General features: G+C 41.6%; 1 protein-coding gene across 1 annotated transcript; it reads left to right on the forward strand.

Moving 5' to 3' along the window:
- Window positions 1–17,366: 17,366 nt before the first annotated feature.
- Window positions 17,367–20,322, forward strand: LOC118771128 (aquaporin-4-like). Its single transcript, XM_036519014.1, has 4 exons — window positions 17,367–17,765; window positions 18,212–18,376; window positions 19,394–19,474; window positions 19,906–20,322. Exons 1-4 carry the CDS (start codon window positions 17,382–17,384, stop codon window positions 20,146–20,148), a joined length of 873 nt encoding a protein of 290 aa, XP_036374907.1. The 5' UTR covers window positions 17,367–17,381; the 3' UTR covers window positions 20,149–20,322.
- Window positions 20,323–27,579: the final 7,257 nt, after the last annotated feature.

A 27,579-nucleotide genomic window follows, 5' to 3' on the forward strand; every position in this document is an offset into this window, starting at 1 on the left:
TGAAGGGAACCATGGCAGTGCCCCACCTGGGAATCAAACCTGTATCTCTTCAGATGTGCAGGAGCAAAGCTCCTCCGCTGCTATGCCACACTGCCTTCCTCTATTCTAATCTATTCTACACAGTTTGGTCCTGTTCTATTCTGTTCTAACCCATTCTATTCTAATCCATTCTATTCTGTTCTCTCCTGTTCTATTCTATTCTAAAGTATTATAATTTATTCTCTTCTGCCCTGTTCTGCTCCGTTTTATTTGATCTCTTCTGTTCTGTTCATATTGTCATTGCTTTGTGTGGAAGGGCTTCCCAGGCCGATGACGCGTATTCGGATAGGACTGCTGTCTCGGCTGACCCTGTCAGACCGGTGTGATCTCAGCGCATGTGCTTTCATAGGTGAAGGCTGTCACATTCGCTCATGCTAATGGGAGCCTTGCCTTAAGGCCTAGAATTCTCCGCTCTGCCGAGTAGTCTGTTCCAGCAAAGGCTGAGGTGAGCTCCATCCAATAGAGAAGTCAAACTAAAAAGTTGATAAAACTCCTGAAATTGAGCACGCTCGTGTACTTTTATTTGTTTATTTATTTATGTTCTGCAAATGCCTTTTATTCTGTGTTCCCCCCCCCCCATTCTTCAAGTACCTTACAGGTCAAGTAAACATTGCAGTATAAGGAAACAGAAGAAGAAAGGAAAATCGTTCAATTTGCCTGTTTGGGTTTTAAAGGCCCAGGCTAATGGCCTGCAACAAAGAGCCTCTTTTTTTATCGATTCGCGGAAGGCCGTCCTTCGTCTCGTTCCCTTCTCGAGGCAATCCAGGTCATCTGACAGCGCTCCTCCAGGGGATCCATTCCGTTCCAATTAGGCACAAAGAGATAGCAGTCATTTAGCGAAGAGAAGAAACAGAAGGGAAATGAATCCGGGTTGACTGACAGCCCAGACCTCGAATAACGAGTGCCAATCTGAATTCAGACTCCCCTCCCCCTCCCTTCCGAGCATTATCGGTTGACGGCGGCCGGCCTCCCCGCTCTGCCCTGAGCGACTGTTTTTTCGAAGAGAGAGTTTTCATGACTTACCGTCCATTCACCTTATTACAGAGCGTGTATATCAAGGGAGTGTCACCAATTAGGCGTCTGTGCCAGTGTTTTGAAATTCGAGCTGACGGAGGAATGCATCGAACGTACAGTACACATGCCACCACGCAGATGGGTCCAGAGGAAGCCATCTGCCGCTATAGAATCCCTCGCAGAGGGCCACCTAGCCTAAAACAGGGACAGCATGATCCAGCCTCAAGGCTTTTGTTATGTCAAATTATCATTTCCATCATTTGCATGTAATTTTTTGCACATTAGCATAATGCGAGCTCCTACACTAGTTATCCATGCTGGTTGCATCCCAAATCCCCCCTCCCCAATGCCGAAAACTGTGGTGACCCATTTTGGTTGCCGCGCGCTCAAGTGCGTAACGGTGAGACGTTGTGGTGCTAAAAAACGGTGGTGGCGTCTCAGCTCCTCTGCTGGTTTCACGTCGCTCGTCGTTATGGACAACGTGGTCATGGATGTCTGGTTATGGAGATAACAGAAACAAGAAAAGGGTCTGAGATTAACAGCATCACATGCCTGGAGATTCCACCATTCTATATGTAGAATAATATGCTTTTTTGCATGTATATCTATGTGTGTGTGTGTGTGTGTGTGTGTGTGTGTGTGTGTATACATGCATATTGGTGTATACTCTATGTACACACAAATATACACACACAAACATATAAGCACAGTCACACACACATAAACGTATTCACCCACAGACAAAGACATGCACACCCCTGTACCACATGCCTTACATAGATATACATAGATATATGTGAACATACAAGAATACTAATAATAACAATGGAATAAATAACACAATATTGCCTGGGGTGTTGGATTTAAGTGAGACTTGACAGCATGTTTCTGAGTGAGCTCTGACAGATATTTGTGCATCTGCTGTGAAAAGTGGCCCTGTCATTTGCGGATTATAACGAAGCATCAGGACCTTCCACTCCGCGGAGCGTCCTGTAAATGAATGCAGCAGACAGCCGCACAGCATCTGTGACAAAGCACGCTGTCGCCCCCTAGAGTCGCCTTTATCAATTACACCCATATAAAAGCAGTCGGCAAATGAAGGCAGCTGGAGAATAGAAAGCACAATAAAGGATTTAAAATTACAAGTGACCCAAATATTATATGCAAACATGTATTATATAGTTGAGTTTTTTGTGACTGTGGTATGTATTCTGCTTAAAAACTAAAATTAGACTCACAGTTAATCATTATTGTCCGTTGCTCTTGTGTACCAGATACAACATGACTTTGAGAGCACATTGTAAGTGAATGAATCACCTCCTCCTCAGCAGTGCACTAGGCCAGTTAGGGAACTTGGATGGTTTCTCTAGGCAGTCTCAATGCAGCCTTTTTATTGCAATTTCATATATTGAATGTTGAGCATATAATCTAAAATATGCTGTTGAATGTATTTGTATGTTATGTACATACATCATTTTGGAAATTTAGAGGCTTAAGTCAATTCATTTACCTTTGTTACTGAACATTCCTTAAAGTTATGTATGTTTAATATGTTTATAATTATTTATCTGAATATTTAACTGAAAATATTTAACTCAGTATTCAAATACAAATCTACTCTCTCACACAGAAGTAAATGAGATTACCTCCCGTTTGCCTAGACTCATTTTGTGAGAATGAAGATTGTAGGTCTATGGAGAGTGGTATAAATAACATTATCTCACAGCAATGAAATAAGGTAAGAAAATAAAGCTTTTACTTGACACTAAACTGATATTATCCATCCCCTTCAAAAAGCCAGGCCTTGAAAGGAATATTTACAATCTTTCCAGCAGCAAGAATGGAGAGTGCGGGGGCTGCAAGACAAAAATCACTTTAAAAAAATGGTGGTACACCCAGCTGCCAGCAGGGGGCAATGTGGGCTCACCTAATCAACAAATGCGCAACATTCATGACTTACTCACTCCACATCATCTGCATTCTGGTGACTGTGGAAAATCTCAGCAGAACGAAAAGTAATCTGTTGATAAAATTTCTACAGACCGCAAAGCTGGGGAAAAAAATGATCCAAATATGTGTCAGATAATTTCTTTCATAACGTGCATTTGTGATACTTTAAGAATCATATGGACTTTATGGTTTATATAAGACGATAGAGTAGCATTCATATTCATAACCACTACCTTATATGTATTTCATGGATATTATATATATTTCATGGATTTTACAGTGCTTGACGGTGAGGCTGGTGGGTGAGATGGTGACTCACCTTCCACAGGCATCAAGAGAGCAAAGCGCAATGGTTTTATCCCCCGCAAGCCGGCCCTGTGCTCTCTGACATTTCTGAATGGGGAGAACGCGCAGGGTTTTCCCTGTCTGCCAGGAAGATGATCTTTTCATCGTTCCCCTACACCCGCCCCCTCCCCCGCCCCTGCTCGGCTGGCAGCGGGACGGGGGGGTGGGGGCGGCGGCGTGCTGCCAAGGGGCACCGCTGAAATGCGACACTGTGACTGGCGCGGGCTGACACGCGCCCGGGCCCCTTCTGGCTCTGCTCAACACCCTTTTGATTTGAGGGCAGCGGTAAGATAAGACGCAGATCAGCTCCGGTGCCCCGCGCAGCACCGGTTGAGACGTGCGAAGGATACACTGTGATTTATACGCCGCTGGCGGGGGGCTAAGGGGAGGGGGCGGCAGTGTCACTTACAGTTTATCCTTCACAGAAACCTGTCGCTGTCACTGCCCTGTTGAGTTACGGCTAATAGGAGACTGGTGGAATGTGGGCCGCAAGCCTGTGGTCTGATTATTCTGTGTGTACCACAGAACTGATAGCAATTAAAATAAAGAGAATCAGACCATTCCCTGTACTGAAATTATGACAGTTATAGGATACAGACAAAATGGGATACAGCGAAGTTATGCTGGATGCACTTTGAGAAGCTCAGTATGGGTCAGAGGTGCATTGTGGGAGGTTGCAGCGTGGGAGATGAATGGTAGGGCAAAGGTCTGATGTGGGTCAATTGTGCATTGTGGGATGTGTAGTCAGTGTCAGTGATTGTGGAAGGTGTAGTGTGGATCAGAGATGCGTTTTGGGGGGTGCAATGTAGGGCAGAGGGGTATTGCGGGTCAGGTGTGCACTGTGGGAAATGTGTTATGGGTCAGTGATGTATCACGGGAGATGCAATGTGAGTCAGAGGTGCATTGTGGGAAGTGTATTATGGGTCAGCGATAGACTGTGATTGTGAAAGGTGCAGTGTGGGTCAGAGGGGTATTGTGGGAGATATAGTGTCTGTGAGTGTTGGTCTAAGGCACTACACTGGTCAGAGATCCAGTGTGGCTCTGTATTCTTTATTATGCATAAAGGCAAATGGCGTCCTTGGTTTCAGTTCTGTCCTGGAAATATTTCTCTGTTGCGGTGAAGTACCACCCACATCCTTCAAAGGAAAGAGATGATGATGATGATATTGTTTAGTGTTGCATTAGAGCTGTGTGTCTCTGGAAAGGAAGTCTCATCAAGGGCCACATAATGAGACATGTTCCTTCCTCTGAAGAGAGACTCGATCCTTCAACCCGTGTATGCACTGCTGTATTCATAATGCGGTACTTGTGTACTTTACCGGTCTTTTTATCTGCGCAAGATATTAAAAAAGGCCCTTGAAGAGTACATTCATCAGACAGATTTTACCCACGAACAGACATTCCCACATGACTCAAATACATTTGAGGAGGTCCATTAGCACAAATGTATGAGGTTAAAATATACGTGGAGCAGACTTGTTGAAGTCTTTGGCTGAACATGAACTCCAGCCAGACAGTGAAAGAGTTCAGTCTGAACTTCTTGAGTAGAAGAGGCCTTTTAGGTATAGGAGGACAGCGCAACTTGGAACCAGCTGAGGAGAGGGTCACCAAGGCCAGACCCTGAAATACAGCCAGGGACAGAGACCTGGAGTAAGGAGGAGGGGACCGAGAGGTGGTGTAGTTGAGCAACTGATACAACAGATGGAAGAAAGTTTAGTGAGCAGACCATATCTATTACTTGATGGGTTTCCATTGATCTAGATGATTGGGTGTGGTTTATTAATGTTTTATCCTCCTTAATTTCATCTATGGCACCTTGACTTGTTACATTTACAACATTTTAAGGAAGATTAGACTCACATGCATGCAAGACTAGCAGATACACAGCTGCAGAGAAATTACTGAGAAATTACTATCAGAGAATTGAGATGAGTGATCATACAAGACAGTGTTTTAACTCCTTATGAACTCCTGAAGCTGCTTAATAACAATCCGATCATTTAAATCAGCTGTTTTGGAGCAGGGAGAGATCTAAAACATGCAGGACAAGGGGTCCTCCAGGAGAGGTTTGGGAAACGCCGATACAAGACATTCTGACTATAATAATATGCAGTCCTAAAAACAAAATATTGCTTTGGAAGATATAATTGGCTGGCTAATTCATAGTACTGTCAGGCCACACAATTAGTTGTATTTTGTTAACTCCCAGAACAGTCATTAAAGAACTGAATTGTGAAGTTCTTAGCGACTACGTTCTAACCTGTAAAGAAGACAATATGCAGCCAAAGTGGTTATAATTGTTTATTTGGAAAATCCCATGGTGAAATGGATTTTGAATTATGAATGCATTTAGGCCCGCTGGCTATTACTTACATCAATGCTTAATTTATCGGTAATGAATGAGAAATGTGTAGTGCTCAAGTCAATGTTGTAACTGCATTTTTTTTGGACATCAAAAGAATATTGTTCATTTGTATTCATAAACGTATCTCCTCAGTGTTATATTTCAAAGACAGAATGACTCAGGAATGATAGGCCTTTTGCCTGGATTTTGTTTGCACACTAAGCTGATTAATTTGGGTCTCACTGCCTTTGAGACTAGCACATACTGATAGTGTTGGAAATTAGAAATCAATATTTTTTCATCATGTTGTTTTTTTACACAAAAGTTTACTAATTTTGTGATACCTTAATGCCTCCAAAGAAAGTGGACCATATGTGTGTGTGAGTGTGTGTGAGTGTGTGTGCACCTACATGTGATTGAGAGTGTGTGCGCATGTGTGTGTACACGCCTGCCTGTATCTGAGTATGTGTGTGTGTGTTCTTGCGTGCATATGTATATGTATACATGTATTTGGCATGTGTGTATGTGTGTGTGTGTGTGTGTGTGTGTGTGCGTGCGCGCATATGTGTATGTTCGTGTGTGCATATGTATAGGCATGTGTGTTTTTGACTTTACATTATGCACGTGTGTGAGAGAGAGAGAGAGAGAGAGAGAGAGAGAGAGAGAGGCTGCTAATAAGTTAGCGTGTGTGTGTGTGTATGTGTGTGTGTGTGTGTGTGTGTGTGAGAGAGAGAGAGAGAGAGCCTGCTCATGAGTTAGCGTGTGTGCGTGCGCGTGCCTTGTGTTTCAGCATTTCGCTGCCGTCCCTCTCGGCTGCAGAGGGGACATGGGCGTCGTTGTCGTGACGAGCAGCAGACCTGGCTGCGTGCTCTCTCACTGCGGCTGCTCTCTCTCCCTACTCCCCAGCTTGGTGGACTGACAAACAGCCCTAATTAATCCGCTCCACTCCGCCGGTCTGCGCAGGCGGCGCGGGGGGAAAAAACTGTTTGTCGATTTCCCCTGTGCTCCAGGGACTCGGAGTCACTTGGAGACGCCGGGCTGGAATGTCGCCTGCTGTTAGCGTCATTTCCAGAGCTCGAGAAACAGAGAGACCTCCTCACCTATCAGACGAGTCTTCGAACCCCCAACCAACAGGCACTCCAGGGGGCTGAACAGGCGAATCATTGTGATTGTAAGGTCCTGTAGTACATGGATTAAAAACCTCTTGTTGCCTCTGTCGTTTTGTATATTATGTTTTTTCAATGAAGTGTCTACCTGCTCATCCAGAAAACTTAACACAATCTTTCCAAGCATATTGGTTGCTATAATCAATGATGTTTAGCCCATTCCGCCTGTATTTCCAGGACAGTTTGCTGCACATCGTTCAGCTCAACCACAGCATGTCAGAGTGATGCAAACCAACCATAGGCATCTGTTCTGGGAAAAGATCATAAAAGAAACATTATTTGGTTTCCATTTCCTCTGAATCAATAAGAATAATTATCATTACATCATTATACATATTTGTGGTGCATTGAATGCAATCATGGCAAAAGCCTTAACTGTAATGGAGTCTGACCCAATCAAACTAATGGATGTATGAGAAGCACTTGATTGACTGTTTACTGATTATGATGTAATCCTCTTCCTGAGTGTAAATAACAGGAATGTCCTTCCATCTCTCTGTGCCTGCAATTAAGATGACTAATGACTGCCACCTCATTAGTGAAATAAAATGTTCTCTTGAGTCACCAGACTATTTAAGAACCCAATGTCTTTTAGAGCATAACAATTCTTAGCTCCGAAACTAGTAGTCTCCTTGAAAATAGCTTTGTTCACAGGCCAAGCCAAACTCGTTACTGTGGGGGACTTGCAGACACATGTTCTTGCACTGTAAGCTTCTGAAAGGATATCCTGGTGTTGAAGGTCCAGCACAGTTGGGTGGTGAGGGGTAATTATCAAATTTGCCTGGGACGATTTCTCAGAAAGTGGTAGATCTTCCCTAAGACGATGAGATTTTCTTCGTCACATGAGCAATCAAAGGTGATGTTGTCCGAGGCCATTTGGATCAAAGCCTGCAGCATGGAAGAAACAGAACACTGCAGGCATGGGAACATGTGAATTTTGGGAGATGGGACGGGTGTGTGTGTGTGTGTGTGTGTCTGTGTGTGTGTCTGTGTGTGTGTGAGAGAGAGAGAGAAAGTAGGGGTGGGAGGCGGAGGGAGGTCCGTCAAGGACTGGACCTTAAACTGGTACGCTCACGATGAAGGAGAATCTTCTCAGTGCTGCATCATGTGGCCTGAAAGCATTATCAGGGTACATTCACTTAGCAGAAAACTTTATGCAGATCATTTAAAAACTCAGTAATCTGGACTACGTAACAAAAAGGTATAAAAAGCTGGAGGAATGCGCTAATTTTCAAGTTCAATCTTTGTACATTAAGGTTATCTTGAGATTGGAATTCACTGTAATAGCTTAAACTATCCTTACAGCCTAAACCAGCACCCTCTCCATTTTGCTCTGAGGGCCGATATTACTGTAGCATTTCAAACTAGTGTTCCTAGCCTTTACATGTTGTTTCCCTTCTGTCCTGCAGTGATTTCAGTGCATCTGCTCCGAGCTTAAATGGGACTAATGAAGCTGGTGTGGACTTGTTTTCAGTGAAAGACTCTGGTCCTTAATTGGTCCACAGCTGGATTCTGCTCTGGTTGCTTTTGTACTACAGTTTATTGATCCTCAGCGGTGAGTGTGTAAGTCCGTGTTTGTGTGTGTGCGTGTGCCATGTCACAACATTGATGGACTAATGTTTTTAACTGCTTTCACTTGAAAAGAGGTGTGTGTGTGTGTGTGTGTGTGTGTGTGTGTGTGTGTGTGTGTGTGTGTGTGCATGTGTGTGTTCTTTCTGTCTGTGTGTGCTGGTGTGTGCAAGGGGACCAGGATCAAGGGCTTGTCTTTTTGAGACAGTGGATCATGACCAGATCTGACAATTAATGGTCTGTTCTTGTCTCGAAAGAGATTACTGAGCCTGCTCTCGATCCGCCTTAGAATCAAAACACATGAGGATGGACTGGCAGCCTTCGTTTCATCCAATCAGAATCAACCGGGGGCCCCTCTTTCATGTCCCTTTCATGCCTCTAGTCAGGGAGGCCCAACGATCTGGCGCCGCGTCAAAAGGAGAGATTACCCCGCTGCTGGGGTGCCACAGCCAGTGTGATGTGGGAAACTCGACCTTGGGCTCGATAATTGGGATAGCTCCGATCCAACTGAGCATGACAAATCAAGGAACATGAAGCATCACCTTTTTTTTTTTCACCGACATCCCACGCAAAAGTCTCAGTGCCCAGTAAAGTCCACGAATACCACCCCCCCCAGAAGGGATTAAAAAAAAACACAATGCCTCAAAGCACATGATGATCTGAACACACCAGCCAAGCAAAGGCAGGTACCCTTCGGAGTTTCTCCGAACTGTCAGGCCAGAGTGGCATACCTTTGTTTGTTCTGTCACGTCATTGTGATTGCAGAGCACTTCTGCGTATCCAAATCCACACGCACTGTGCCAGTGATAACTCATTTTAGCCCTCCATGGCACGTCATTTGATCTGGATTTGTGAATCAAATCAGTCGTAATTATAAATATGTGAATTTAACCAAGATTGAGAGACCTGTATAGGCGAACAAACAAGTAAAGATATCAACTAAAGCCATAGAAATACCGTAAAAGCATGAATCTGAATGATTTTTAGATTTTAAATCATTTTGATTTAGTGCTTCTAATGATAATGTCACCTTATATTTCTGTTGCCTGTTAGGTGATCTTATCCCTGGCAATATGATGGTAGACCGTTAGCACAGTTTATTTGCAACGCACACACAGCTCATAATAATTTCTGACGACAGATAAATGGACACAGTCATGTCGTTCTCTTTCTGACGAAGGCGATACTCATGTCAGTGTATCTAAAGGGCATGTCCTGCACCATAGGTCATTTAATCATGATAGCAAGGCTCAGGTATGTCTCATCTTCCAAAACAAGAATAACCACACACTGTGTCCTCACTCGTACCTCTGTTTATCGACTGGTTGAAATTTCAAATCGCTAAGCAAAGCCATTTTAATCGCTACTGTGCTATCTTTGAACAAGCTAGACAAGCATATTTCATTCTATATTATTCAAAAAACTGCATTAGCTACAGCAAAGAATACAATTCAGTATCCTGATATGACGGAAAAATATTTACATACATATATTTATATCAACATATAAACATTAAGAGAACCAAATGATGAAAAGTCCTGGGTTGAGGTTGAGGCCGATGTTTTCCGATGTGCAGGCCATTCATTGTTTTTTTTTTTGTTGTATTTTTCCTACACCAACATGTCTAACAAGCCCCTGAAAATGTTTTATTTCACTTTTGCTTGTTGAAGGCTGTTACATTCATAAAAATGATTCAAGATGGTGGTTTGCATTCTACTGCATATTCCACCGGTATGCCTTACTCTACATTTATTCCAGCATCAGAGGCCGACTGCCCTTCAGTCCAGCCCAGCATGCCAGCTGTTAATAAATTGTGACAGAGTATCTTGGTGGAAATTATAATGTTAATGCCTCCCTGACCTTGTTAGCCAGCCAAAAGCCACAATTGCCAGAGCGAGGGAGAGGAAAATAAGTCAGTGATTGACCAGCCAAGTAAACACTCTAAGCACTACCATGTCTTGGAGTGCTGTAGTATTCATGAACTTTGCGTGCACCTGAGTACAGGTTGTGGACATTTGGGTTCAGTGCACTATCTTGTTCTATGCCTTTACTTTGACTGCCTTCTACGATACGCTGTGTCTCTGTCACCAAATAAACCTTTGACTCTGCGAGTTCAAGGTGACTGTTTGTTGCGTTTCTCTGATACCTTCTTGCAGACAATGTATTAAGAATGCAAGGAATGTCTTGCGGAGTAGCAAAGCAAAAAAAAAACTGCTATGTTATCATGTTATGCCTGCAATGTAAGAGATCACCATTGGTGTACAGGCATATTAGAGAGGAAAATATATGTTATATGTCGAGGAAAAGATGTTATCAGGCAGTATACATCGTATCTATATGTATGATATTTAAGTATGTATGTACAGGCAGTCCCTGTTTTATACTGGTCTGGTTTTTGACGATCCACTACAATCTTTGACGATCTATAACATTAAGAAATGAAATTGTAGTTTACAACAGAGCAATCAAATTTACATTTATAGTCTTGTAAGCTGAATCTCCTGGTTTAATTATTTACTTAGTTATAAACAAAGTGGAATAACAGATCAAAGGAAGACCACATCAGTTGGTTTTGTTGTTTTCTATCAGGGAATCCATGACCTGGAGCTGTGAGAGATTCACTCATTTTGTTCTGTGTGTGTGTGTGTGTGTGTATGTCTCACTTGTCCTTTAGATAAATGCTGCTCAAAAGACCATAATTTTGCTCTTGCTGTTCTCCCATTCCTGTCATTCCTGTCACCTCACTCAGTGCCTGTAACAGCACACAATACAATATACACAGTGCCCACTTATACAGCTGGATAGTTTCATATTAATGTTTCATCATGGGTACCATAGTACTCCCCAAGTCTGTGATTCAAACTACCTTGGTTTGAGTAAATTAATATCCACTTTACCACACTTCTGCTAAAGGTCCATGTGACATAGCTTTGAGGCAAAATAATATACTTGATTCCTCAGTGTGGAGAGGTCAATTAGACTGACCTTTTTTGTCTTTTTTATCCACAGTGGGTACTCGTACTCTAGGAAGGCATGAGTACATGTTGACATAACTGTCATTATGTCCTTGTAGGTAAACAAAGGAAAATGTGTTCAGACGTCACTGGAAACTACAAGAAGCCATGACAGGTAAATCAACACTTCATATCTGACAAAGCAAAGAATTACAGTCTTTCCATGTTTTAATGACTTCTTTCCTTGGAACCAAATCCTCAAGGGCACTTCAACTTCTGTAACAACCATTAACACACAAACACACACACATGCACACACATACACACACGTACACACCCACACACAAGCACAAACGGGCACGCACATACACACACAAACAAGCAGCCTTTCAAGTTTGTTTGCATAATACTGAACACACTGGTTACCAATTTTGTCACCGTATCAAGAGACATTTATTCATACAAACTCAACATTAAATATGCTTTTCTCTCTACCCAGAACATTAACACGAAACATTATGGGTATGTAGACTCTCCCATGAAATGCTATTAAAACCGGAATATTGCTGGTTCAAAGTCTAGGAATAACATAACTGTTTCACATTTAGCCTGAACACTTGAGCAAATAGCCACGTGAATGAATGGATATTATGTGTAACATAAACTACGCAAGTCGCCTTAGATAAATGAGTCTGCTTATCAGGTAAATGTAGCAATCAGGGGACTGTTGGCAGCACAGATTTTGCATGGAAATGTTTATGCCTTTACAGCTATTCAGCTGTTATAACATCCGTGTCTGGAGGACAGAAGTGGAAATGATGGGACAGGATTTAACTCGTTCAAAAGAGCCCCTTTCGCTTTTGATGGCCGTGACTGCTCCTGCCGATGTCACATTTCATTTTCTTCCACGACCGACAATTTCTTTGTTTGTTTGTCGTTCCTAGTCAGCTACCGGCACGGGCTTATCTGAACACGACAACCTTGAAGTCACTGTGCAGATTCCACTGGCAGACGTACAAGACAGTCCGATACTTCTCAGGAGAAACACGCCAATTTTTCACTTCCTAATCTTCCGGAGTGCAGGCGTGGGCCTTTGCTGAAGAAGGTTTTCATTGTTTCCACAGAAATGACACGTGCTGTTATTCATCTCCGATAAACTGTGAAACTCATCAACGGGCCTTCTCTACTGTAGAGCGTGGATCGTTTTTCCAATATGGTGTATACAGTGCCACAGTGTGTGGTGTTTTAAATAACAGTATCACACACAATGACAGCAGAAATGTTAGCAATGTGATCTTTGTGTCTTCAGTATCAATATCATGCTTACGTTCTGCTGGGGAAAAATGGGATAGAACCCTGTAAGACATTTATGTGATGCGTTCCGCTGTGTTGTATTCAGAAGGGAGGGCAATTGACTTTTCCTGAGATTATTTAATGGTCAACCACACAAATGCAAGTGGTTAAACTGTATTCAACTTACCATCTCAACATTTTTTAAAAAAAAACATCAGGTTATGTAAGGTTATGTAAGTTAAGTACAAATTATGTACTTTCATCAGAAAATTGCTTTTTTAGTTATAGTCTTAAAAAAGAGTGCTGTCAGGGGTGTTGTTTGGCCTAAAAACAGTAACCATACCAATGCTTAAATATTTTTCAGTACCTTAAGACTTCTCTCAATTCCTCTCGAACATAACATGAAATGATGATGTTAAACATATTGTACCTGAATAAATGCTAGCTCTGTATGTGAAAGACTATTCCAGAGTAGCATTGTCATTAATTGTCTTTCACAAGTACCTCAAATTCTTCAAGTATGCATGAATTTAATTTGGAAACAAACTGAAAGGAGGGTAAAGACTTTGGTTAGAGGAGGAGTTTTCAGAATAATTTAAATGCATCCAAAGAAAGTGAGTGAGGCCAAACATATTAACCTATGAAGTTAATACAGGTCTGTAAGATCTTGGAGTGTTTCCAACAGCTTCTGTTTCATTTCATCAGAAAAGAGGTGACTATACGATGCATGATTATTATAATATTGTGTGACATCAATTTGCAGATTATATTTCTTATACCAAAGGGCATTTTCTAAGGTGTAAAATTTACTGTTGTTACATGTACAACAGTAATACGTACTGTTTGTTATTTTTAAGGTATTTCTTGAACATTATGACAGATTGCATTAGTGAACAGCTGCATAAAATGAGTTGATGCCCCAATAATTTGTATGACCTTCTAACTCTGTAGACTGATCTGTCCTGAAGTACAGATATCGTATGCCTTCAACAGGACAGAATAATTCAGCCCTACTAAATTAAACTCTACACTTTATCCCTGGTGGAACAAAGCCAAATTGTTCTACCGCTGTTGGCACCCAGTCATTGTTGGCAGCAGATACGGCTGGTATAGCCTGGGTTGTAGGGCCCGGCCTTCATTTGATACAGGTGCATTAACTGTCTGAGCCGCTCAGGAGCCCCCGTACGTTTGGTGTTTCCATTGTTTCAGCTTTACTACCAAGCAGAATCAAAGGCACTGCGAACACAACTCCCAGCATCACATGGGAAAGCTGTATCTGTACAGTGACCAGCAGTGCACCATGCATCTTGCATCTCTACCCAGTCAGTGAACTCTAAAGGAGTGACTGCTTGTTGTCTGGCCCCTCAGGGACCTGCTGTGGACTGTTCTGCACCACACTCGGTCAGTTGCTTTCCTCCCTGGGCTGAGGCACACATGCACCAACGGACGCCTCGGTAACCGGATCCTCGAGCGAGTACCGACGGCTACCGAAGGCTTATAAAGCCGCACCATCGGCAGCTTGTGAGAGACATGACGGAGGCGGCGGCTTCAGGGCGGTCGGGGTGAGTCTGGATCTCTCTGCATATGTGTCAGGGACAATTTATCTGGCATTCCATCCGTAGTCCAGATATCAAGAAGCAACAAATGATAACTATACAATCCAAAGAATTGTGAGGAATTTATATCAAAGCATGCCAAGCATGCCAATGGCAAAATATACTAAACAAAATATGTGCATTATCGTCCCCTCCAATATGCAGGTGTTTGCACATATTGTAGATTCAATAGTGAAATTGCATGTGTCCATTGGAAATATACTCAAAAGCTGCATAATATTGCTTAATATTAATTTAGGCATTTCTGGAGATATTAATACATATATACATCCAATATTTAGCATCACAAATATTATAACATTCACATACATTGCTTTTTCGTAAGCATTTCAGTACTATTGCTTGGCTTGATTATTAGAAATTCAGCTTGTATACATCAGAATTCATTGAATTATTTCACAAATCATTTTCATATTTTATATTTCCTGAAGATACTTGCATGTGCATATGTTTGCTTGTCAAATTGGACAATAGGTCTGAATGCATTGTGAGAAAGCAGCATCAGCTGAATGTAAAGTTCATTGAAATAAATCTGCATACAAACACGTGACAAGGGCAGTTAACTGTTCAATAGTTCAAAAAGTGGATCGTATTTTTTATTTATTCGTTTTTACATGTATACTAAGCACTGCTTCTTTGTGACTTAACATTAACAGAACAGCGGATCATTTGTTCGCTCATAACAGAACATTTGCCCTTTTTTCATAATTTCATAATATTCCTGAACATTTCAGCGAAGTGATTAAAAGTACGGAGATGCGATCAATCAGCTCATGCTGCGAGTATTTAGCTACGGATTGTAGAGCAAGTGCATCATCATCACTATATGAGTTCATATCACTCGTGGCAAAAGATTCTTGCTTCCATTGCTTTTTTTAATACCGCGTTTTGTTTAGAGTCTGTTAGTTCAGGCACTTCGGGCGACTTGCTGTTACAGTGTTTCCTAATCACCGTGCTGCTGCTGCTGCTGCTGCTGCTGCATCTTTTTGCTAATGGGCGGAACGGACGAACCACAAGATCCCCCTCCCTGCGCTTTCGCTCACGTTTCCACAGGTCGAGGAGATGCCCCGTTGCTAGCATATTAAAAGGCCCCAAAGGTGATCGCAAAGCACAATGCGTGGTTCGCCAGCAGTTCACGGTCTCCCGGCTGTCTCCTCTGCGCTTCGATTGTGTAGATCTCGCCCTCGTGGAGCTTGCTTGTAAGTAAGGACCCAGGAAGAATACTGTACGTTCTCCAAAAGCGCAGCGCAAACTTTGGAATGGTTATTGCGCGTTGAATGGGTAAAATGCAGCCTTAGAAGTAAGAATATGGATGAACGTTCAATGTTTGAGACAGAGAAAAGAAGCAGGTGTTAGTGAATGAAATTATATTCTGTTGAAGCTGAAGGTAATTTTGATCTAGCTACAACCTAGGCTGGACTTTATTTTTGTAATATAAAGATGCATACAATGTAAACTGTTATGTATAATAAGTAGTTCTTGATTTATTTAAGAGTGTCTTCTTTCTGGGAGTGTTTCTTGGTCATGAATTTGTAAGATGCATAGGTAATCTTTTCACTGTTTATTAATTTGGCAAATTTAGTGGGCTGTTTAAATGATATTTGACTTGTCAGTACAATGCTCACTAGTATGTACAGATATATTATTCACTTTTACCATAACACTGGGGGAATCAGAAAGAGCGTCCAAAGGGAGAAAAGAAATGTATGGTTGTCAGCACTGGAGAGCTGTCAGGACCATGTTGCTTCAAATAGATCCACCTGTTGCAGCTTCAGTAGTAAGCTACAGCATGTCCACATTTCTTGATATTACTTTCTCACTGCTATATATGACTAAACTTCATATTAAACAGTGCAGACAACGTCAAGAAGAGTTCGTGATTTTAAAGGAAAGTGTCACAGGTTTCATTAAGAGGTCAATGAAATCTGGTAGGAGAAAGGACAATGTTTTTCTTGATTGTTATTAGACAAGGAAGTGTGGTAATATGTGGAGAGGGGATATAAATTGAGGAATGACAGATAGTACTGTCACTGCATGCATGTATTTATTTGCATTGCTTAACTCTTGGCAACCTGTATGACATGGATACTGTTCGCCATCCATACTGGTGTTTCTCCTGTGTGTAAAGCGTAGCAAGGCATGCTTTGTCTTGGTTAGACTGTATGTGTCTTGAGGACAAGGATCTGGGGTTGCTCATGTTTTTGGTGTTTTGCTAATGTGCAGGTTTTTCCTAATTTCTGCTTGACTGATGGGTTTATATGCCTGCACTTCAAGTCAATGTATAAACTAAAACAGTCATTAGAGTGGGGGCTTTACAAACCCCATAAAGGGCAGAGATACCTTGTGCTGTCAATCGCTAAATTGTTTTGGAGAAAGCAACAGAACTTTGCTTTCCATACCTGAACACTGTAATTGGTTGAAATCAGCGAGTTTCTCATGCTCCACACAGCACATGACAGCTCCACTTATTTTGTCATTCGTGATGCCTCACTGTCCCACCACTTATTTAATTTCCTCTAATCAGAGTGCACTGGCTGGCTGTCTCCCACACTACATAATGTACCATATATGTGTAACACCACATGTGTGAAAGATGTACAGTAGCAGTCAGATGTTTGGACACACGTGATTAATATAGTCAGAAATATACATTCAAAGACATTTTGATCTAAAGACTTTTGCTTAAATTCTTGAAATTTGTTTGGTGGACAAATTGTGGAGTTGATACCTATGATTTTCTTTCCAAAAAATATTTCATTTTAAAAAGTAGTTTTTGACTACTTTGAAAAATCTAAGGTGTTAAAACTATAAGATAGCTTTGCTTTAACTTTTTTTTTCACTGCATTAGTGTTATTTCACAGTTTAGATATCTTTACTATTATCCTAAAATGTGGAAAATAATAAAAATAAAGAAAAAACCTCCTATGAGTAGGTGTGTCCAAATCTTTAACCGGTACTGTATATATGTGTGTATATATGTGTGTGTATGTATGGCACATATAAATATCAATGTATATGGAATATATTTGTATATGTAATCCTGCTCTTCATTGTTAGGAGGTGTCTGCCTTCGTGTGACTGCAGAAGAATAATGGCTGCATTCAAGGGCATCTGGACCAAGACGTTCTGGAGGGCAGTTTCCGGGGAGTTCCTGGCGACCCTGATCTTCGTCCTGCTCAGCCTGGGCTCCACCATAAACTGGGCGGCGGGCGAGGAGAAGCCGCCTCCCGCCGACCTGGTGCTGATCTCGCTCTGCTTCGGCCTGAGCATCGCCACCATGGTGCAGTGCTTCGGCCACATCAGCGGTGGCCACATCAACCCCGCCGTCACCGCCGCCATGGTCTGCACCCGCAAGCTCAGCCTGGCCAAGGCTGTCTTCTACCTGGCTGCCCAGTGCCTGGGAGCCGTCGCCGGGGCCGGCCTCCTCTACCTGGCCACGCCCACCACCGTGAGAGGGGGCCTGGGAGTGACTTCGGTAAGATGCGCCGAGATGGAGTTAGGATCATGCTCTGTGATGTCTGGTGGTTATAGCAACACAATGGCATAGAGACAGCTAAAGAGCTGCGAGCATTCAGCAATTTGTTTACCCTCTGTGCTTGCAGGAGGCTGTTACCACTGGTGCAATGGCTATAGATGGTTTACCTCTAGCCATGCCCCTTCATGGATATCCAGGCATAGCAAAGCAGGACACTTCAGGAAAATCAAATTGTTATTCACACAAAAGCTCATGTATTTCTACAATACATCCTTTATACTTGTCTGCCTGTACTCAGTATGTATGAAAGTAAAATATGAAGATAAAAGAAACACCTCACGTAATTAGTCTCTAGCAGGTACAATGATGACAGTATTAGGACAGTTCTCTGACAGGTGACCTGAGGTACAATCCTTCGCTGACCAAATCAATTTTGTTTAAATCAGGTCAACTCCAGCATCTCACTCGGCCAGGCCTTCATGGTGGAGCTGCTCATTACATTTGAGCTGGTCTTCACTGTGTTCGCCACCTGTGACCCCAAACGCGGTGACCTCACTGGCTCCGCCGCCCTGGCCATCGGCTTCGCAGTGTCCATCGGCCACATGTTTGCGGTGAGCCCCGTAGCCCTTGCTCCTGACTCCTGTCACACTCTTTAGTGAAGACTAAAAAAAAGATACACAATGTGTGGATGAATGGAACATCTGGTTGTGTTGATTTCATTTGAAAACTCCTGCAAACCTGCTATGTTATCACGTTCATTTTGCTGCTGTGGCAAAAATCCCTGTAGAAGTGACTTACTCCCTGACCTCTACATGAAACTCCCAAACTCTCACAGTGGGGCCAGCTCCATGGCAACAGCCACTGTGGTTAGCAACCCATCCCCTCCTGGGAGGTGTAGCGAAGGCTGCACCTGCCTATAAGTGCGAGGCATCACCATAAACTGTTTGTCTGTTCCCTTATTTTGGGGGCTTGAAACGCAAATCTGTGTTAAACCTAAGGTGCTGTTTCTTTACAATGTCTGTTTCATTTTCATTTCTTCTCGCTTCTAACTTTAGAGTTTGAAAGCTCTCTCTAAATTACTTGGGTTGGTTCAAATAGTTTTCAGTAAGTGGGAGAGATAATTAAGTGCTAAAAGGTCAAAATTAATGCTGGCAGCCAAAGTCTGAGAAGTTCCACAAGGAACATCCAGATTTATTGAGACATTCTCACCATTGCTTTAAATGGAGTTATCTGTGGTTTCCTAGCAACAGTGAAATAGGCTTAGTTGTTAAAGCGGAGTCTAACTTGGTGCTGTGGGAGTGTTTAAAGATTCTTACATAACAGAGCACATTTGACTGATTTAACCAAACATGGAAATATGAATTCTCTGTCTGAATTTTTAAAATATGCTTTAAATATGTCTTTTTCAGTGATTCTTTGTGAGTGGTGTCACCCAACCAAGCATCATTCTGATATCATTAACTGTTCCCTGTTCATTACTGAGTGTGTGCGTGTGCGTGTGCGTGTGCGTGTGCGTGTGTGTGAGCGGTCATTTCACCAATGCATATCACATGAGCAGCACTGGTCACACAGTATCTTGCAGCTGGTTTCTCTGTCCTAATGTGTCTCTGCTCATTGTACTGCTCTAGATCCCTTATACTGGAGCCAGTATGAACCCCGCCCGCTCCTTTGGGCCCGCAGTCATCACCTGGACCTGGGCGAACCACTGGGTAAGATGGCTGATCTTCAGGATGAACCACAGTGCCAATCTTGGACAGCATGTGCTTTGGAAATAATTCCATAAATATACACATTTGGCACATGTGTAAAAAACAGTGATCTGTACTGCTGTATTTTTACAAAGACAATAGCTGGGTTATTGATATAAATCTCCACTATTCTGTACATTTGAAAATTCACATGAGATGTCCTGTTACTGGACTGTTGTGTCCATCTTCAGCTCAAGCCTTCCTGCAGTATAGCGTTTCAAGATAACACTGGCTAATATGCTAATTTAGCCATGTCGAATTATAAAACAATGCATATACAGTAATACTTCAGTGTGTACTATGTGATTATATGAGGATGTGATATATATATGGTTTTCAAGGTCCTCACTGGGCTGTTAACTTGGACAATTGGCATGGTTTATTTCCTACAGGTGTACTGGGTGGGTCCCATTCTGGGTGGAGTGATTGCTGGTGCCCTCTACGAGTACCTGTTCTGCCCCGACCCGGAGCTCAAGATGCGATTCAGAGGGGTGTTCTCTAAGGATGCCTCTGGCAAGTACAGAGAGGCCGAGGGCCTGGTCATCAAACCCGGGTCCGTCCAAACTGTCGACGTGGAGACGCCGGAGAAGAAGGAGCCCTTCAGAGACTCCAGCGAGGTGCTGTCTTCGGTATGACTACCACGAGCACTGGAAATGGAGACCAACCTGTAGACCTCTCCGTCCTATGGATCCTGCCTCGAAGAGACGCTCCTCCACCTTGTCCTCCCTGGTGGGCGGAGCTGGGCAGGCAGACTCTGATTGGCTGCCTCTCTGCAGACAGCACATCAGCATCCCAACACCCCAAACCAATGCCCGTCATTCCAGCATTTTAGCCACATTCAACCCCCTTGAGTGGACCCTTTCAAATGTGACACAAATTGATCATCAGATCGATCTGAAAGTGAATTGATATGAAAATCAAGAGTTACTTAACAAGTATTTTCAAATGTTGAAATTGAAGGCAATGGTATGGATCTAGTCCTCATGGAAAGTAGGAAACGGTCAATACATGGTATTCAATGTATTTATTAATGCACTACATATACAAAATGTGTAAGTAATTTCTAATTGAATGATGTGAGGTCTTATGGTTGGGACATGCAGAGATTGTGTCAGTCAGAGAGGACATTAGAGGGAGATGTAGCACAGATTTATATTATGATAGTCTATTGTAAATTTGTGTTTACCCAGGTAATCTCCTTTTTCAGTGCCTACCACAGCTTTACAGACTCCATGTTTTGAACATGCTTGTCGGCAATAGTACAGGAAAGCCACTGTACTCGACAAATCAGAATTTTGATATGAATATGAACTTAAAGTATGTTAGCAATTGTAAAATACATAACTTTTACATTAATGACTTTTTATGATTATTTAATGTGCAGTTATTTCTTATGGATTGCAAACATTGATTGTATGCCTATCCTGTAAATATTCTTGTACTTTTTAAGTGTGGTTCTGCTCAGTGTTGGTACTATTGCTGCATGTTTTGTTTTTTTTTTTTCAATCACACTTGGGTCTTCCTGACATCTGAACTCACTCATACTTGACTTTCAGATGGAATACAGTTTGATTGGTCTAGATTACCACTCCAGCAAAATAAATGGCAATTCCAAGTCATTGTTACCAATTGACTCTCTCTCTCTGTCAGTGTTTGAGTGATTTCAACAGCTCTGCTCTCTTAAAAATGCACTGCCTCTCTCTGCAGATAAGATAAACTGAGCAAGGAAAGAATCCTACCTTCATCATAAACAGAGACTCATAGAAAGACTCTGAGGTAGTCAGAGACACGTAAGAGGTCCAGCAACATCAATTTAGTAATCGCATTAGTGAATTTTCCAAGAAATCTCCCCAAAGAGAGATGTGTAGCCAAAAGTTGTTTAAAAACCAAGAATTACAGATGTGTGTACAGTACATTCTTTCATGACAGAGCAATACAGATTATAACAAGTATTTCAATAATCAGAGAATTTTTAATTATGTCAACATATCTTGTATTTATGAAATATTATTACATTTTCATTCATGGAGATTGAATATATTGTAGAGTATGTTGTGTATAACTAAATGCCTTAATGTGGGAACTGCAGTTGAATGCTGGCAAGAGGTTGAAATCTGCAGTTGTAAGTCTGCAAGCCCTTTTTCTGGGGTTTTAAATGTCATCTTTCATTGTGTTTTCTCTTGTCTTGGGTTTCACGGTTTACCATGCAAGGTAGACAAACACTGAAATGCCTTTCACACACTCTTGTGCTGGTACCGCCTTTCCGTGATTTGTTGTGCAAAAATGCTCTCAAAACAAGAGACACATTTGATTGTCTTTGCCCTGTATTTTTTAGTAGACTTTCATTGTCTATTTAAAATCAATAAATACATTTTGCTGCCATATTTTGCTACCACTCACATTGTGTCCTTCTGTTTGCACCCCTCTTTTTGGGGCTTCTGACAGGACATTGATTATTACCAGTGATATGATTAGGATAGAAATGGGGCTATTCCAGGGGATGTGTAACCTTAGACTCAGACCAGTAGCAGCTGCTGGTCCTGTGTGCAGGAGGTAGCGAATCTAAGATACTGTCTAGCTCACCAAAGTAGAGTGTGCATGTGTGTGTGTGTGTGTTTGTTGACCCTTTCACAAGCAGTTTTATATAACAGCATTCCGTTACTGAGAACACAGGAAATGGTAACTTGCTGTCATACTCTGCCTAAAAGCAATGTGATTCTTCATCATTATAGTTCACTTCTACTTTTTTTCCGTGAGTATTTGCACATGCAAGACCCTACAGCAGGTCCTAAAATGAAGATCAAATATGACAAGGAAACTTCTTCACAAATGAGCCACTTGTAAAGGCCACTTTGTGACACGCACTTTCAAGCACCAGCTGTGTCGTAGCAACCAAACTTGAACATAGCATCCAGCATTCTGTGTAATGCTGCTGAGACACTGCATGGTGACTTTAAAAGAGCAGAAGCGGCCATCGTTTGGACATTAAATTAGCACCGCTTCCATATCCAGTGCCACGACTCCCAAGGAACAGTAAGGAAAGCACTGCACAACACGACCGGAGACTGCCAGTTCCAAATGCCCATCAGGTCACATCTTAACCTTCTCTCTGTGGCTTGAAGCCACTGGATGTGGCCTACATAACCATAACCATAACCCCCAGGATGAATAAGATTCCAGTGTCTGGTTTCTGGGCATTGGCCCAGTCCGTCTCTTTAAAACTTATTATTGTAAGACGTGTGGCTAGGGGGTTTCATTGGTGTAGGGTGCTCATACAGCCACAAGTTGAGAAGGTTGGTTTTCTCAGTGTTAACCTGCAGTGGTAATAATGTTTCCTCATTGAAAAAACATGATTTCTTTAATAACAGGCCCCTGTAGAGGCCTGGAAGATGCAGCCAGAGCAGGATCTCTAAATGGAACAGATGCCCTAGAAAATATGACCTTTACCTGGCCTGGGAAAAGTAACGCTTTGATAATATTAATATTGTGGACCACATTATGACTCTTTCTCAAGCTGTGAAAATCAATTAAGTGTGTGGTAAATAGAATACCCTTCATTAGGCATTGAAAGGGATTTCAGATTAGGCAAACATTTCATTCACAATTCTGTGTAGTATAATATCCTATGATTTAATATTTGATTGAAATGTCTTCATTTCCTGAGAGGCTCTTGAGTTGTAAACAAGATAACAGCACCACCAACTGGTAGGTTAATGTCAAAAGGGAAAGCCTGGCATCTTTCAAAGATAAATTAAAATAGGTACTTTTCTGCAATAGATTGTTTTCTAAATAACCATGTAAGTGTCAGCTGGATTAAATATATGACTTCTATCTAATCACATAAAATGTAATTTCTGCATTTATTAGGATTGTTTGCCTGCTTTAGACCATCCACAAACCTAAAACAATCTTCCCATTAACTTGGTGAATTCACATTAATTTGGTGTTAGCATACAACTTTTCAAGGAATGAAAACTGTTATTAGTGAGGAAAGAGTGTTTCCTTATTTGTTAATCGTGCTCAACAGAACATTGGTTGTTTCTGAATTTGTTGAACTTATTTTGCTGTGTAAACAGAACTGAGGACTGGGGAGGAAGGGGCAGAGAAGCCACTCGGTCCTGTGAGGCAGTTGGCAAATTCACAGATTGACATTTGTTATTGTGTTTTGACTTCTATCCTTCTGAGGCCTCAAATGATAGACAAGCTGCTGACATTCAGCCAACAAAGTTCCTTTGTATCGTTTTGTTGGTTTCCCACAGAAACGCGCCCCCCAAATGGCTGGCGTTTCGGGGTCGACGGTTTCAGGTGAATAAACTAAACTGAAAGGTGTCAGGGAGAGGAGGGAAGGGAGGCACAGGTTGATTTTATCAGGAGACAGAAACAGACATGTTCACTGTTTCACAATGCCCACATTTTACCGCATATATGACCCTGGGGACTGCAGTGGAAATCATTCACCCACAAAATGTATATTACTTATTTGTATAAGGTCTTAAGTGCTGCTGGGAATTATTCAGAACAGGATGTACTGTACAGAGTACAGACAGGGGGTGAATGAGGTGGACCAACCCCTAGAGAATATGATGTGTGCATTGGCAACAAGCTTTAGGTAAAGCCTCTGTTCCCCTGTTCCAGTGAGCCAAATGGCACAGAACATTTGATTAATATAAAAAAAAAATAAATCACACATGCAAGATTTAATTGCTTTTTCTGTCGACTATGCAGTAGATCAGCATAATTCATCTCATTCGTTATGTGTGTGATACTTCCATACACAACAAATTATTGATCGAATATTGGATGTGGCCTTATATATTTAGCTATTTCTTACTGATACTCCAACCTTTCTGAGGGCTGTACCACTAAATCAGGCTGCAGTGACAGGCATGGGCTGTTCTCTCAAATCACCACTAGAGGGCAGACCAACTTTGTTCTGTTGAAGCATTGCCTCTGGTGCTGCTGCTGAGAAAGGCTCTTAAAATGCATGTCTTTGTCTGAACAGCTCTAGTATGCATCTAGGTGTGCATGCATCATTAACCGTTTGCATCACAACTCAGTGTTTACAATCCATAGCTACCCTTACTAAAAGAAAAGCTGTTAAAATAACCAAACCTCTCTATTTCAACATATGACAAATTGATTGCATTGTATTATAAAACAGATTAGTCATCAGCATTTCCAAATACACAGCTATTTTGACATTGCTCAGAATTTATTGCAAAATTACACATGTACATTTCTTTCAACAGTATATGCCTAAAATGAAAACGGCAGTAAATTTAGTGATATGTAGCATGCACACATTAAATTAAATCTATGCCTTGTTCTTCGTATCATATCATACAATAAAGAAGGGATATATTGACATATATTACTTTTTACCAAGAAGCAGGATAACACTGTGGTTTGAATCCCAGTCAGACTGCAAGCTGACCTTGTGACCTCCAACGTGTCTCTGGATAGTCAGACGGCTGTGCAACTCACATACAGATAAGGGAGAATGCTAAGCAAGTGAATAAATAAATTAAAAAGTCGGATGTGTAATTAACAAAGGCGGCACAACTGAAACTGATATTTATTTTTTTCGAATCCCTCTGCAATTTGCCTTAATCTGCATGCTGCTGCTCTCTTCTTCTACAGACATTCCACCTCCATTTCCTCTGGCTATTTATTTAAATGCAAGCTTAATTGCTCATTTTGCATTAATTGGAGGAAAATCCATTTGGTCTGTATGATAGAATTTTCCATGCTGGTGAAGATAAAAGGTGAGAAACGCTGATATCGCCACATGAGGCTTTCATCTGAATGCTTTATTTCTTAGGTTTTGAAAAGTAAAACGAAGTAACGTATGCCTGTTTCCTCTCTTTAGTTGCTAGTGGCAATTTTTTTCTTTGGCCAACATCAAAGCTCTTGTGGTGCTGTTATTTTCACAAAAAATATGAAAACTATGAAGCAGCCTATCATAACTTAACTGGGACTATGAACTTTATCAATAACGTTAGTAATTAAACTATCTAATGCCAGGAGCAAGCAAAGTTAGTTATTCCCTCCATTAGTTATCCCCTCCAAAACTTAAAAAAAAAACAACTTAAAATGTTATTGCTTCTCTCTGCATACGCTGTAGTATGATGTGTTAACATTCTGTATATGATGGTATGACCCCACACAATGATATGACCCCATCTCTCCACAAGGTGGCAACGATGTTTAAAATAAATACTCACGTGGGTTATCCAATTTATAGGCTACTGTGCGTTCTTGTTAACGTTAGGGGTCAGATTCAACCAGGTATTATTATCAAAAAAAAAGTTATAGTTTCTTACCTTTGTTGAGATAAAGCCATATTGTCATAGTTAGATTAACTTATCACTTAAGCTACAGACTTTTTAAATTTTCTTTTAAAAAATACTACCTCCTTTAACAGCATACCAGTCCCAGCACCAGTTACTATTTGATCAAATAATATAATATAATATAAACCTTAATACAGTTTCCACAGTGCTCCCATATTGAAAAATTAGATACAGCTACACTCCAGTTATAACAACATTGCCCCCAGAAATGAATACAGCTACAGGTGCCGGGAGAAAAAGTCAAAATAAGGGCAATTTGTGTCACAGCTAAGCTTTCAATATGGGTGTTCCATCAGATAAGCTTTACTTCAAAAGAAAAGGAAAACATTCAAAAAATCTGACACTTTAAGTGGAGTGTGTCAAGGGTCAGCTCGCATCATGTAAGCACTTGTTAGAAGCATCCGCAGTCCAGCTCTCCCAAACGCATAGAAAGCAGAACCTCAATTGGCTGGTTTTAATTATGAGGCAATACTGGTTAACGTGAGAGCCAATAGAAGCCAATTGACATGTTGAAGGTGTACTAATATGTTGACATTCATTAAGTAATTTCTGTTGCAGAATGCACAGACATGAACCAATAAGTAATTTCTGGCACTCTGGCCTCAGGAATACTGACAATTCTTTTGAAGACATGTATCATTGTGTCCTGTTTAAAACTTTAGAATGATAATTCAACAGATGAAAAGAAAGTTATTACTTTTTTATTGTGGCAACCAAGACTTTTGCTGAACAATTTAACCTGCTCAATAATTAATACAATAAACAAAGAAATCTCCTTCTTCCTTAATAATTTAGACGTAAGCTAATGTTGATTTATCCAGGAAAGGCTTCCCCACCAGCCTTGCCTGTGGTCTTGGAATTAGAATTAAACTAGGACAGCGGCAGGCTAGACTGTAATAATATTTGTATAATTTCATTATTGCTCTCAGCTCAGTTCATTTCCTCCTCCAGCCGCTGCATGAAATTGTTTGATTCTGCGAACCGCCGTGAGCCGCGACTCACCGGGACAGTTTTCTTCGCAGGAAACCGACGCCGAGCGCAGACAAATTAAGTTTCGCGCGAATAGACCCAGTAATGCCGTTGATGTCATTATTTATTACATTAATGATTTAATGACGTAGCTCACTCAACATGCCTTTGCGGGAGGAATTAAATCCGCGTCCCTGTTCATGTAAAAGTGGAATAATGAATGCATTAAAAAAAAAACTCTTTAAATTACACCGGAAAGGTGGGAAATTTAATTAACAGTGTGGAGGCCCTCTTACGTAGCCTACGCTTTCCAGCTGATTGGTTGATTGCACATCATGCTTCATTTGAAAGAACATCAATGGGGTGACTCAGCTGGGTCAATTGCTGTGAATTGAAAGGTTGCACTCAGGTGGAGAAACCAGGTGAGTACAGGTTGTGCAGTTCAGACTCAGATGACCCCATGGTTCTTTTCACCCCTGCCTGGACCAGAAAGCAGATACATTTACATTAGCTGGATATTTACTGAGGCAATTGTGGGTTAAGTACCTTGCCCAAGGGTACAGCAGCAGTGTCGAACTGGGATCAAACTGGTAACCTTTCAGTTACAAGTCCTGTTCCTTAACCACTATGCTACATCTTCCCCTGCATGGTCATCCATTTGTTTGCCTGTCTGTGTAATTTTTGTTTCACTGGCATCCCAGTTTAAAGGGCCCAACAGCCTAACTTGCATCTCTGGTGTGTCGT

This window comes from Megalops cyprinoides, chromosome 24 (assembly GCF_013368585.1).
Source record: "Megalops cyprinoides isolate fMegCyp1 chromosome 24, fMegCyp1.pri, whole genome shotgun sequence".
Taxonomy (NCBI): Eukaryota; Metazoa; Chordata; class Actinopteri; order Elopiformes; family Megalopidae; genus Megalops; species Megalops cyprinoides.